The 15,372-nt window shown below is 34.5% G+C and overlaps 1 protein-coding gene across 1 annotated transcript; it reads right to left on the reverse strand.

Annotated features, from left to right (window-relative positions):
• Positions 1 to 2,212: 2,212 nt before the first annotated feature.
• Positions 2,213 to 5,001, reverse strand: LOC121774337 (protein FAR1-RELATED SEQUENCE 5-like). The gene is made up of 5 exons (XM_042171229.1): positions 4,929 to 5,001; positions 4,313 to 4,498; positions 3,772 to 4,219; positions 3,188 to 3,432; positions 2,213 to 3,075 (listed from the first exon to the last, which is right to left on the reverse strand). The coding sequence occupies exons 1-5, from the start codon at positions 4,999 to 5,001 to the stop codon at positions 2,213 to 2,215; spliced, it is 1,815 nt and encodes a 604-aa protein (XP_042027163.1).
• Positions 5,002 to 15,372: the final 10,371 nt, after the last annotated feature.

Below are 15,372 nucleotides of genomic sequence, written 5' to 3' on the forward strand. Positions count from 1 at the left end.
CAAAATTGGGCGAAGCTTTGGTCATCACTGCAAACAAACAAGTAAGCTTTGTTGTAATTAGAAATGTAGACGTATGTGGTAGGTCGTGTACTTTCTAATCCAACCAAACAAATTATATCTACATCATGTACCACTGATCAATACCTTCTACTTCTAGCCACATGACAGGCAACAAACATTTAAGATGAACATTCGCACCAAGACAGACATGAGATGTTCTAATGCACTGCGTTCACCATTTCTTGAGAGAGCAGTCACTGTGTCACGAAAGCTTACTCCAGATGAACGAGTAATGTATTACTGGTTGATGACCACTCACCACGGAAATGAGTAAGTGTTTTGATATCATCATAGATTTTGGTTTTTTTGCCCTGAATTCAATCAAATAACTAATTGTAATAATTACAGAGAACAAATTATCTACAATGACCGAGTAGTTGAGGTCATGCTCTTGGAGTTCTGTTCGCTACTGCCGCATCATGAGGTTTCAAGTGGAGTAATTAGCTCCTTCTGCTCTGTACTTAACCATATGGAAGATTTGAAATCTGTCACCTCTCCAAAAAGACTATTTTTCACAACCTACCCTGCTGTGAGTTTACCTATTCGATTATTTGTTAACCTAAACATGATAACTAACCCTACTGATATAAATATTTGCAGCTTTACACGGTTGTTATGAGTAATGGCCGGGATGATGATGCAGACAAACTAGACGAATTTGCCTCAAACATTGACAAAGAGGTCAGCGAAATACCACACTTCGCATGGGGTGACATAGATATGGTATGTTGCTACATAGTCAATAACATACTAGTACGTTACTAAGACAAAAGACAACACTCATTCTACCATTGAGGACTAACCTATTACACAAAATAGGTATTCTTTGCATTCTGCGTTTCAAAAAGGTACTACACTGTGTGCTTTTGTTTCAAACGAAGATCAGTGGTGATTATAGATGCTTGTAAAGATGGAGAAAACAATGACTTGCGAATCACCTACGGATGTATTCCAGAGGCATTGGTATGAATAAAACATTACAACTCACAGTACTACAAAATAATTGTTGATACTAACACTTTGCATGCATTACAGAGGACATTCTTTTGTAAGTATTTATCAAGAATTGGTTGTCACAATCAATGCAAATCGGTTATAAACGCTCCTATTCAGAGGATGAAGATGAGTTGGAGAACAACAGACAATGCAGAAGACAGTGGCGTTTATTTGCTTAGACACCTTGAAGTCTACATGGGTGAAAGGGAGGGACAATGGAATTGTGGACTAACGACAAAAAACAAAGGTGTGCTACAGTTTTTAAGAGCTAAATACAACCGTGTGTTGATGTTGGCAGGAATTAATCACAGCGCGTTACTCAATAAAGATGTGGCATATAAACATTTTGCGAAGGAAAACAAGAAAACCAAGATCAACGTAGAACACATGATAGCAAACTACGGATCGGTGCAAATGTATATTGCATAGGTTAAATAAGTTTTTCATTTTGTTCGTTTCTTTATTGACAATGTTACCCTTGTTTAGGAATTGCGTTTTACACAGCTCCTGGATATCAAACACAACATTAAACTGTTTGATCTATTATAAATTATGAAATTTTTTTCGAGCAATACCATCTTATTGGGTTCCTAGTGGATATGTTTATCGGAAACTGGTGGTATAAACAGTACTCCCTATATTGTGTCATAATAGAGTGCATATGTAGGTCATATAATTGTTAGTATACAATGTGTCAAATTATACAATCATTTGGGTCATACTAATTAATGTTATGTGTCATAACAAAAAATATGTTAATATAAATTTCAAGCAATCCACAAATATCATTTAGAATAATAGACAACCATTTGGGTCATACTAATTAATGTTATGTGTCATAACAAAAATATGTTAATATAGGGTCAAACTATAACTACATTCAAGTCATAACACATTGATTATATTTTATAACTCAAAAGATGAATTTATTCTATTGTGTCATAATAAACAAAAAAATAAGTCATGGTCATATAAATGTAACCTTAAGCATAATAATCTAAAAATTGATTCATACCATATACCTATGGCCAAAAATACAGCCACATCACAGTAAAAGACTGAACTTCATTAATTTCTATATTCTTAACTTCTCAAACGAAGTGTTCAACATAAATGATTTAAACGAACATCACTTTAAAAAACTAAAAAACTTGTATCAAACATCAGAATTTCTTCTGGACCGCATCTTTTCTTTCTCTTTAAATTTGTCGCAATTCCTAGAATCGTGGTGACCCCACTCCTGACATTTCTTGCATTGACGCATAGCCTTGTTCTTAAGCTTCAAAGCCTTCTCGACTCTTGAAGGGAGTCTACTACCAGATCCCTTGGTGCTGACAACTTCAGGTGGTTGAACATCCACTTCCTGAGGTGCCTCAGCCCCATAAAATTCCTCCATTATTTTCTTCTTCTGTGCTGTAGACGTTACAACCCCGTCGGCAAAAATTTGTTGTCGAGCTTCACGCACTATCGATGTCAACTCATGGATTTGATCAATATCAACACACACCGCTTGGTAAAGACCCAACATCTCTCCCAACAAAATTGCTTGAGCCTTCTTCTTCTCATCAACATAAACATGAGTTGCAACATCTGAGTTTTGGACGCCATGCACAGCCTTAAGCAAAGAAGATTTCAACCATCGACCTCCAATCAGATACTCCGGAATCAATCGATATTTTTTGTTCTTCAACACCAGGAAGATGTGGCAACATACAAGAGCAGTCCTCAAAAACATCTTACAACCACATACACAAACAGAATCCTCCACAGATAATGTGACCGACCATGTGTTTGAAAAATGATCTAAAACCTTATAAACCTCTATACTTGAATCATTAGATATCGAAACCAGACTACAGTGGTTATAAGCCTCCATGATCTGTTCTTGAATTTCCTTGAACGCACCATCAGTAAATATCGTGGATGCATGCTTCTCAATCGACCATTCTGTCTTCAACTTTGCAGTTGTATTATAATCCATATAATCCAGCTTTGCAGAGTAGTTTCTTTGGGCATCAACTGCATTATTGAAATTCATTAAAAAAAATAACAAGGTTCGCCCTAGACTGAGTGTACCTCTTGAAAAAACTATTCTGCGACTCCGAAACAGATGTCGTCTTTATCAACGAACTATTAGGAAAGTCCCTAAAGTAGGCTGGAACCCAATACCTTCTTGATTCGAACATAGAAACAAACCATTCAGAGCCAACAAGATCATAAGTCTCCATCACATTCTTCCACCTGTCTTCAAACTCAGTAGGTTCAATCAACTCAGACCAAACGCATGAATTCAAATCCTTTTTAAAATCATTATTTCCAAGAAGTGACTTAGGAACCTTTTCAGCTACCTTTGCCATGATGTGCCACATACACCATCTGTGCCGTGTATTCACAAGAACTTTTTCAACAGCTACTTTCATGCCCAAGTCTTGATCAGTAATTATCAACTTCGGATGTATGCCCATGCATTTCACAAACTGATTAAAAAGCCAAGAGAACGAATCCGCACTCTCACTACAAAGCAAACCAGCTCACTGCACGGCCATGGTTGTCCTTACCAGTAAACAGAGCAAAAATCATTGAGTACCTTCGATGGAAAAAATGAGATATACAAGATTTACTCGCGCATACTGATATATCAAATAATATGTCATAATAAAACAAAGTAATAACATAACAGATACATGCATCAATTTTAATTAATTAATTTTTTACCTGTTAGTTGAGTACGTAGTATCGAAAGAAACAATGTCACCAAATTGCAAGAAATTCATCTTGGCAATAGGATCGCACCAAAACAAATGATTCAAACGACTCCGGGAATCAACTTCATACTCGTACGTGAAGGCATCACAATTTTCCTTCTTCTTCTTCAACTCATCTATGATCATTTGGGCGTCACATCCTTCAGCGTATCTTCTGATATCCCGTGTATAGTTGCGAATGTCCAACACAGTACAACCAACAGACTCATAACCGCCCATCAACTCAGTAAGCAGCTTGAAAGTTAGAGATGGCCCGATATTAGCTCCAGCACAATCTGAAATAAATTTTTGATGAACTGGTTCAAGTTGACGATTTAGCCTCATGAACTTGTGGTGTTGTACATCAACCATGGGATGGTTGTGTTCTTCTTTAAAGTGTTGAATTACGTAACCACGATCTGAATCAAATTTGAAAGCAACAGAAGCATTACATCCACATTTTTTTTATTTGCGTCGTCTTTTGGGTTGTTGATCGTTAAACTTCTGTTCACCCTCTCTATTACACACCATGTAAAACCATAAGGTGATATCATCAACCTTCTTTGAACCGTTCTTCCTTGTATCAAATCCGACGCGTCGCCCATAGTTCTCGTATAACTCAATTGTGTTGTCCAAAGTAGGGAAGCTACGACCAACATATGGTTTAAGTTCTATTGGGCATTCTGGAATATTTAAATCTGAAATAATTCAAAATGAGAAAATACCCAAAAAATAATACCAAACAAAAATAATCCGTCAACTGGAATTAGTATGCTAATAGGTAATAATAAACTGAAATCGCTTCATAATTGATACTACTATCAAGAAAATAATAAATTAAATACAAAGATCCAACAACGAAAATTAGTATGATTATACGTCATAATAGGATGTAATCGCTTCATAGAAGTGATACAACTATCCTTTACAAATATGGGTAATACTAAACACACCTATAAGCATACATTAGGTACGTTGCTACCAATTCTATACTAACAGCCTGCACTAAAATGTCATAGCCACACGCCAACTAAGTAAGAGTTACATCGTTACTAATATTGATAAATACGCAAGATTAAAATAAAGTAATATAAGTATAATTCTCCAAAGGATGTTTAAAAGGATAACCTGTATTCTGCACAATGTCATCTACGGGTGACTGATTATCTACATGCGAAGTAGATGGCGTTTCATAATCCATTCCCGGATGTCTATATCATAACAAAATAGAGCAAATCTTCTTCTTAAAACACTAAACAATATCAATGAAATTTCAGAAACATAAATTCATACGTCTACATAAAAATTACTCACCGTATATATTTGACAGATATACAAGAACCACAAATTCAAACACTGGATGGAAGATAGCAATTTAAACGGAAATGGCTAGCATCGAGATTTTGGAATGGAAACTCAAATGTTGACAAGGAATTAGACTACACCGCAATAATAACATCGACGGAGAATTTTTGCATATCTACAAATGTTAAGACTAAGCAGAACTACATTAATTGGAATAGGGTATGCAAATTCGACGAAAGATTGAAGGAGAAGAAATTATGGGCTAATACACTACACTAAAGAGCAGTTAGTGGAGAGAAGACGGAGCACAATTATAGGAATTACAATAACTAACAATATACTGCATTTACTTAATTAACCTTTGTAGATTATAAATAATTAAAATAATAATATTTTCTAATTAAATCTGGCGGTTAAATACTTTAATCTTAAGATTAGATTGTCTCATCCAATGGATGTAAAACGGTCTGTAATTCTTGGTTTAAGGCCATTTTTGTTTTGATCAAATACCTATATATATATATATATATATATATATATATATATATATATATATATATATATATTGTTGGGGTTTGGTGCCCCTTGCACAGCGGAAATTATGCATTCACAAATAAATATAAATTACAGATCTATTTGACCGATTATGAGATTAATTGAATCACATGTTAAACATTAAATTGCATCCAAGAACGCACATAATTCATGTAAAAGGAATTAAAAACTAAAACATGAATTCCTACGGTTTAGAATTACCGATATGATTCTCCAAAGAATCATCGATTGCTTGCGCCTTCTCCACGTGATGTTCTTCGTACTCAACCACGAACCTTCTAATCTGTATCCCGAACTCAGAATCTGACCTTTGGGTGGGCAAAGCTTGTTAGAATTGAAAGGACTTAACTAGGCAGAAGACTGAACTTCAGCTCCGGGAAACTGAAAATTTCGTCCACTCACTGGAGAGAGGGAGCACGAAATTTTATCATTAAAATCAATTAATTTAGTCTTCTATTTAGTCTCTTTTATATAGAGTTATGATGGGTCAGATTAGGGATCCATGGAGGTTGGACTTGGGCCAAACCTGTTGGACTTTTACTAATTAAATTGAGCCACAATTTAATACAAGTCCAATAGAATATTATTATCATCCACTATAGTATAATAATATTGACTGCACGTCCAATCCCAAATACGAGTAATCCGGGCTTTACCTCTTTAATTTATTATTCCCGTGTTTAAGATATAAATATCCATTAATTAATTTAAGTATGCTATCTGACTTTAATTAATTAATATCTTTTTCCAAGAGTTGTCTAGTTCAAAATCTTTATTTATTATTCTGGAATAAATTCCAATCGGCCGGGTTTCTGAATAATAAAACCTTTTTCGAACACTCTTGAGGATATTATCAAACTGGACTCACCCAGCACACGATTCATTGCAATAACAATACTAGCACCTCTAGACATTAATCACCACTACCCATGATATCAGGATTCTTGGATTGCGAAAAATCCGCACCATTTGATAAATCAAAGTAGTGCATAATCAATATCGTATGCTCAATGTTATATCAACAATGATTAAGAAATAACAATCACCTAGACCTCGTCTTTCAGTAAATAGCAATAAAGACTTATCTCAACTGTTAGATCCTTCAGTGCTATACCACACCAGTGTCGTTTATTTCCTAAGGTAAGGAAACATGCGGACTGACACTGCAACCTTTCACGATAGGTAGCCAAAGCCTATCTAGGTTGTGAAATTCTATTTCTCTTCTACAAATGACCGACTGCGTCACCTTTTGTGAACGTCGTTCACGACCAGTCTACTATGCAGAAGAATTAGACTTATTTGCTTCTTATACATTTAAATGTTTGAGAAACATCTTATAAATGCATAAGCAAACACCAATGCGATAAAATTACTTCTTCTCGCATTGGGTTAAAAGTGGATTGTAGAGTTTATTGTATACAAGCAATTCTATCCGTGCAACATGCTCGAAATATGCTTTTCAGTATACCAATCCTAACAATCTCCCACTTATACTCAAAATCATGCTTTCGAGTATACCCACTGCCAAAACTCTCCCACTTATACTCTAAGCAGGTCTTGGGCCATGATACATCGAACTACCGTACTTTTCACCTCATGTGTAAAACATGTTGCCATATAGGCATTTTGTGAAATGTTCTGCCAGGTTGTTCTCTGATGATATCTTGGACACCATAACGTCTTGCTGCGCACTTAATCCTTAATTAATTTCATACTTCATCTCTATGTGATTGCTTAGCTTTATCAGATCGTGTTTCCCTCGAGTTAGACATATGACTAGGGTACTTATAACATAATATAATACTCATACACATACTCGGAATCACGGTCAAAGCTATTAAGAAGTTACTGAGATTAACAACTACCTTAGTAGTTTCTGATGAAACCACACTTGTAATTTTCATGATAGAGTCTGTGATGTAATCACACTCCTTCATGACTCAGTTTTCAACTCCTAACGTTAACACATAGTCAGAGGATAACTCGATCACCGATCAATTATAAAATAGAGTCGATGTAACCTAAAGGACATACATGGATGTCTGGTAAACTAGAGCATACCGTTTAGTCTTTTTCAAGTACTATAGTATATTCTTTACCCAATCCAATGTCCTTGGCCATGGTTAAAATGATATCATGCTTTTATGTCAACGGCAAAGCTAATATCTAACTTAATACACATCATAACATATATGAGACTTCTAATTATGGAACTTGTCTCATTCTTCTTGATCTCATTCAATGTGAAAAACACTTACTAGAGACAAGATAATTCCATCTAGAAAAGTAAAACCTTTTCTTGGAATTTCCAATGCTAAAGTGTCTAAGTATTATGTAGATGTAGGATTCTTTAAGAAACATAACATTCTTTTTCTAGCAATCTGATGACATAGATGCTTAGAATGTAACTAGATTATCTTAAATTCATCATCCTTAAACTGGGTAGACGACCAGTTTCCTATGCTAGATAACCCTCTTAGTTGTTTATCAACTGTTATAGATGTCATCATCGTAGAGTACCAAGAATACCAAATATAGTGCACTTTCAACTTTCTTGTCTTGTATTACATAACCGTTAAGATGTTCCATACATATGATCTCCTCAAAACTTCTACTTAAAGAAAACTGCCTTGACAATCATAGTACATACATCCTAATTTATGTAGGCTACAATAGACAATATACAGATCGACTTAGGTAAAAATGGCAAGCAAGAATATAATTCTCTCTGGGTATAACCCTTTGCCATTATTAGCCTTTTGAGATCCATGCTTACACTTGCAGGTCCACTAGCTCCCACTGACTGAAATAGTCTATGGGTAGTATCGCAAGTCTTGCAAACATTCTTGTCTATTTAAGATTGTTATTCAGAATCTATCATCTTATCAAGAATGATTATCTGAATAAGTCATTGCGTCCTTGTAGTTACAGGGATTATGTTCAAGTTGATCTAAGACAGAGTCTTAAGACTCTTTTAGACCCATGAACTTATTATGTTCGCAAAGAACGCTCCCACTACGACACGACTCTTACAATCTTAGGTACAAACGTTGATTTTCTTAGTGCATAAGTTTCTAAGGGTATGACTTCTTGGTTAAGATGGAAAATAGATATTCTCATTATCTTGAGAATTATTATGTTTGTTAGGCTTGTAGTTCTCCTCATAATCTTCATCAAAGAATCTAGTATTCGTGTAAACAAACACATATCTTGCCGTGAAGATTATAAAACCTGTACCTTTTCTATCATTTGGGACAACCTTAAAACATACCTCAGTACACAACTCCAATTACTTGGATATCTTTTCCAAAACATGTGTTGGAATAACTCCACACCTTGAGATGTGCTGGATTAGACTTGCCTCTAGTCCACAACTCATGTGTTGTAGAAGGTACTGATGTTATAGTAGTTTCTTTAAGGTATAATTCGCTGTTTCCAACGTATATCCCATCAATGATAAGGTGTTATTGAGTAAAACTGTTCACTTATCGAACTTGTCTTCGAGAGACTTCGATATCTTCTTATATGACTATCCCATTCTTTAGAAGAATGCTTGGAGTAGTCAACTAGGGTTTAACTCCCACTACTGATCTTAACTCATTTGCTCGTCTCCCATGGTGTAAACTATTGAGACTTACTAGTCTTTCTATGTTGCATCTCTATAAGTATTCTGAATCTCTTGAACCACCAAAGGATTCTAACTTATAGTGCATCAACCAGACTTACTTGACCTTTAAGCTATTTAACAAACAAGTTGTTAAAATCTTGATAGTCACTTGAGTTAGACAAAATAAGTTTGACCAATTACTAAGTATTTTCTTGGCCTTAAGTCTAAGTGCCATAAATACTTTATTGTTCAGTGTATAAGAAGTTGAACTGTTGTGTTAAACTCAATCTTGTTCCAGTTACATTGTTTAGATACTATGATGTATAATTTGTTTTTCTATGGTACCATGATTGATATTCGATCCACATTTCTCAATAATGCAAGCATTATAAAATGAAATTGAACATCGTAGAATCATAAATGAGTTTAGAAACTGAATATAAATTCATTCTAAACAAGACTGTACCAATAAAACAAAATCTCTAACATCAAAACAAAACAATAAAGTGAGCATAAATAAATAGCTCCCAGTGCAACAACTGCCCAACTGGATGTAGATCTCTCCTTTAGAAGTTGCATTATTATCTAAGCCATTGTCCTTCTATATAAGAGGTCAATCCGACTTACAATGCATCTTCTCTTTGCCTTTTCACCAAATATTTTTTTTTCTTGCCTTTCTTGCTTTCAGCAGGCATTGATGACAATTCAGCTCTTCCCTCTTTCCATTGCTAGTCTCCTGTTCGATTGAACTAAGACATATGAAAGATACAACCTTAATGAATTCGTCAAGTATCATGTTATCTTCCTCCAATAGTAATAATGTGAATATAATGCCAAAGGTTTCCAACTTTTCAGTAGCAACCTTCATATAATCACTTCCTATTACATTTGGCGATGAAGTGAGTGTAGAAACTATTTGAGTAACTGAATCAGAAGATTCATCAAAACTTTCTATCTCTTTTGGATGTTCCAATAGAATCTGGACAACATCCTCATTGGATATCTCTTTATCATCAATAAAAACCAAGACTTGTCTCACTACTTAAAAGAAAGTAGTATGATCTTCTTCCTCAAAGAACTTGTCAAGTACATGCATAAAATGCATTCTCAAACTTTCTTTGTGGAATTTTGTCGAGGAAATGGAGGACATGAATTGGTGAGTACAAACTTTAAGTTTTCAGCAATGAGAATCTTACCCATTTACATTTCCAGTCTATATAATTTTGGCCTTCGAGTTTGATTTCATTAAGGTTCGCAGACATTATTAAGAATTTGGCTGAGAAGAAATAAAACTATTTATCACATGCTATGCTTAATACATAATCGCAAACAACCACAAAACAATTTATGTATCTTGCAACCGTGAAAACCAAAATAAGTACGCCTCTAGGGAGGTCATACAAATTCGGATTCCAACAATTTCCTAGTCACAATACCGACGGATAGTCCAGAGACCACTAGGGTGGCATGGTCGCCAAATATTGCCTAAGCATTTACCATAAATATTTGCATATAGGAATTTCATTTCTGTTTTGATACTCCTTCTAGGGAAGGTCGTACGCTACTAACAAAATTCCATAGCTATCTTATAAATATGTTTTAAACATATGAACTTGCAATTTCACGGGATTATGGCTCCCACTAGGGTGGGTCGCGATAATATTAGAAACTCGCTTCTAGTTTAAACAATTTACTATTAAGAAGTCTAATCTTATGAACTTGCTATTTCGTAGGATTATTGCTCCCACTAAGGTGGGTCGCGATAATATTAGAAACTGCTTCATATATTGACCAATTTATGGAGACCATATACAACGCACTGTTGTAATTAATACTTAGTCATTTTAAACATGGTTTTTGCATAATTATCACATAAGCAGAAAATGCAGATAATCCACTTAAACCAGATTAACACCAAATAAACAGATAATCTATTTACTTCATGATAATTAATCACACTGGATAATTATTGAAATTATTTAATAAATCTAGGGAGATTTAATTAAATAATTAATTCCTTATCTTATCCAAAATAGGAATTTCGGATTTGATATGATTTATTTGGATAATAACTATCCAAATTAATTTAGGATTTATCTAGATAGAATGGAATCTATATAAATCCTTTTAGGATTATTCTAGATTTTACATGGATAAAATCAAATCCTAAAATTCAATATAAAACTGACCTTGGATTATCATTATCTAAATCTTACTAGGATATTTCAGGATAAAATCTCCAAATCCATAAGACGAAGATAAAATCCAATCATTCTAAGATTTAAACTATCTTAGATTATTTAGAATAAGAAACTAGAGTATATCATATCTATTAGGATTTATTCTAGATAAAATTAACTTTATCAAAATCCAATTAGATTAGGATTATCTTGTATTATCTTTATCCAAATTTATCTAGGATATTTTCTAAATAGAAATAAATCTATTTTTATCCATAAAATTAGGATAAACTAGAATTAATATTAATTAATTCAACTAGGATTTAACTAGATAGAACTAAATCTATCTTAAATCCAAAAGATAATTACAATACTGGATTAACAATTATCTAAATCTTCTAAAATATATTCTAGACAGATATAAATCTATCAATATCTATAAGATAAAGATACTAGGATATATTCTAAATAGAATTAATTCTATAAATATCCACAAGATAAAGATAAACATGGATTTTAATCATCCAAATCTACTAAAATGTATTCTAGATAGATATAGATCTATCAATATCTACAAGATATGGATAAACTTAATTAAAATTTATCTTAGTCAATCAAGGATTCAACAAGATAGAATAAAATCTATCTAAATCCATATGACGGAAATAAATTTAATTATTTATCCAAATTTATCTAGGATTTCTCTAGATATAATTAAATATATCTAAATCCATAAAATAAGGATAAAATCCAATGTAATTAATTATTTATCTAGTCTAGCTAGGATTTATTCACCTAGAATTAAATCTAAATAAATCCATAAGACAAAACTAAATAAGATTAATTATTATCCTAATTTATCTAGAATTTATCTAGATAGAATTAAATCTATCCAAAAATCCATAAAATAAGGATAAATATCCAATTAATTCATAATTTAATTAAGATTAAATTTTAGATATACTCAATTCTTATTCACAATTAATCTTGAATCTATCCAAAATTAAGTTTTGTAGGGTTTAGGAAACCCTAACTAATTTCGAAACTTTCTCCAAATTAGTTCCTAGGATTTGGGAAACCCTAACTAATTTGGAAAGCTGCGCTTCCACACGAGCTCGGAAACGTCACCAACGAGCTCCCACTCGTTCCGCCACCTGGGCTGCTTAGTATACTGCCCAGCCCGACGTTGCTGATGGAGCTGCTCACGGAGGGACACCCAGCCGCCATGTTGGTGTCCGTCATCAACGCTGCTGCGTCGTCGTCGCTGCATCGTTTCCCCGCTGATGCGTCGCTCCGCGGTAACTTCTTGTTCTTTTGCGGAGTTGAGGTTATCCCCGCAAATCTCGAACAGACCACCACGATTTGGAATCGCAATTCATTGGGGATATCCCGCAATACATGTAACGAACAATTTAATCGATTCAAACATATTCAGCTTATCACAATAAGGAAACACTTAGTAATGATTACCATATGTTAATCATGCCGCATACAAATTGCAAACAACACACGAACATGTATAACACCATATAATCATTATATATGGACATAATGATTACATATATTGGAATTAGATTCCACCGACCAAATTGATGCAAATTGTCGGTAGCCCATCGTCACTTATAACACGGAGGCGTTTTCCGATTGGCGACGTGCAGCCCCTTCGCGGCTTCTATTGCTCTTTGTTCCTCGTGTTCAATCATTGCGATAAACAAATAATATGCGAACCAAACAAAGAAACTCAGGCATTCAAGCAATTCAATAACATGAAATTAATCCACACAATCAGAGCAAAAAATTGGCTCTGATACCAATTGCTGGGGTTTGGTGCCCTTTGCACAGCGGAAATTATGCATTCACAAATAAATCATAATTACAGATCTATTTGACCGATTATGGGATTAATTGATTCACATGTTAAACATTGAATTGCATCCAAGAACGCACATAATTCATGTAAAAGGAATTAAAACCTAAAACATGAATTCCTACGGTTTAGAATTACCGATCTGATTCTCTAAAGAATCATCGATTGCTTGCGCCTTCTCCACGTGAAGTTCTTCGTACTCAACCACAAACCTTCTAATCTGTATCCCGAACTCAGAATCTGACATCTGACCTTAGGGTGGGCAAAGCTTGTCAGAATTGAAAGGACTTAACTAGGCAATTGAAAGGACTTAACTAGGCAGAAGACTGAACTTCAGCTCCGTGAAACTGAAAATTTCATCCACTCCCTGGAGAGTGGGAGCACGAAATTTTATCATTAAAATCAATTAATTTAGTCTTCTATTTAGTCTCCTTTATATAGAGATATGATGGGCCAGATTAGGGATCCATGGAGGTTGGACTTGGGCCAAACCTGTTGAACTTTTACTAATTAAATTGAGCCACAATTTAATACAAGTCCAATAGAATATTATTATCATCCACTATAGTATAATAATATTGACTGCCCGTCCAATCCCAAATACGAGTAATCCGGGCTTTACCTCTTTAATTTATTATTCACGTGTTTAAGATATAAATATCCATTAATTAATTTAAGTCTACTATCTGACTTTAATTAATCAATATCTTTTTCCAAGAGTTGTCTAGTTCAAAATCTTTATTTATTATTCTGGAATAAATTCCAACCGGCCGGGTTTCTGAATAATAAAATCTTTTTCGAACACCTCTTGAGGATATTATCAAATTGGACTCACCCAGCACACGATTCATTGCAATAACAACACTAGCACCTCTAGACATTAGTCACCACTACCCAAGATATCAGGATTCTTGGATTGCAAAAAATATGCACCATTTGATAGATCAAAGTAGTGCATAATCAATATCGTATGCTCAATGTTATATCAACAATGATTAAGAAATAACAATCACCGAGACCTCGTCTTTCAGTAAATAGCAAGAAAAACTTATCTCAACTCTTAGATCCTTCAGTGCTATACCACACCAGTGTCGTTTATTTCCTAAGGTAAGGAAACATGCAGACTGACACTGCAACCTTTCACGATAGGTAGCCAAAGCCTATCTAGGTTGTGAAATTCTATTTCTCTTCTACAAAGGACCGACTGCGTCACCTTTTGTGAACGTCGTTCACGACCAGTCTACTATGCAGAAGAATTAGACTTATTTGCTTTTTATACATTTAAATGTTTGAGAAACATCTTATAAATGCATAAGCAAACACCAATGCGATAAAATTACTTCTTCTCGCCTTAGGTTAAAAGTGGATTGTAGAGTTTATTGTATACAAGCAATTCTATCCGTGCAACATGCTCGAAATATGCTTTTCAGTATACCAATCCTAACACACACACACACACACACACACATATATATATATATATATATATATATATATATATATATATACACCTCCTTTTCCTATTCTATTTCTCCCCTGGACTTCATCCAGCTTATACCTCATTTTCCTGGACTTCGTCCAGCTTATACCACCAATTCTGGACTTCGTCCAGCTTATTCCTCCATAACCCATATTTTCTCCTTTATACTCTACTCCCTAAGCATCAAGTGGCGACCCATTTTTACATGTTAGCTCAAAGTGTTTAGGCTTATAACTCGCTCTTATAGTAGGGCTGCACAACTAGGTTATCTAAGGCTTTTTCTATCGTCCTTACTTCATTCAGACCGCTTTTAGTTTATTAAGTAAAATGACATCAAAATTGACATGTATCATATCTTCAATCGCTCTCACTAAGGGAATCCTGCCTTATTATCTCACTAGCTCATGCGACACACAGAAACAAGCATTACACCTAGATTAGACCTAAAGACTCCTAAACACAAAAACAGATACTGCACTTACTCCCTCCCCCTCCCACTTCACTCAAGATTGTCCCCAAGCAATCCTAGTGAAGGGGGGAATTAGGGAAGTATGAACAACACAAAACAGACACAAACA

Source organism: Salvia splendens, chromosome 17 (genome assembly GCF_004379255.2).
Source record: "Salvia splendens isolate huo1 chromosome 17, SspV2, whole genome shotgun sequence".
NCBI classification, from domain to species: Eukaryota; Viridiplantae; Streptophyta; class Magnoliopsida; order Lamiales; family Lamiaceae; genus Salvia; species Salvia splendens.

What these genes read in the sequence shown, in the direction of transcription:
- LOC121774337 (XM_042171229.1), bottom strand. Translation starts at nt 5,001, where the DNA reads ATGGATTATGAAACGCCATCTACTTCGCATGTAGATAATCAGTCACCC. An exon ending in TGACATTGTGCAGAATACAG is followed by an intron (nt 4,499 to 4,928) that starts GTTATCCTTTTA and finishes GAATTATTTCAG; the next exon opens with ATTTAAATATTCCAGAATGC. An exon ending in CATGGTGTGTAATAGAGAGG is followed by an intron (nt 4,220 to 4,312) that starts GTGAACAGAAGT and finishes AATTTGATTCAG; the next exon opens with ATCGTGGTTACGTAATTCAA.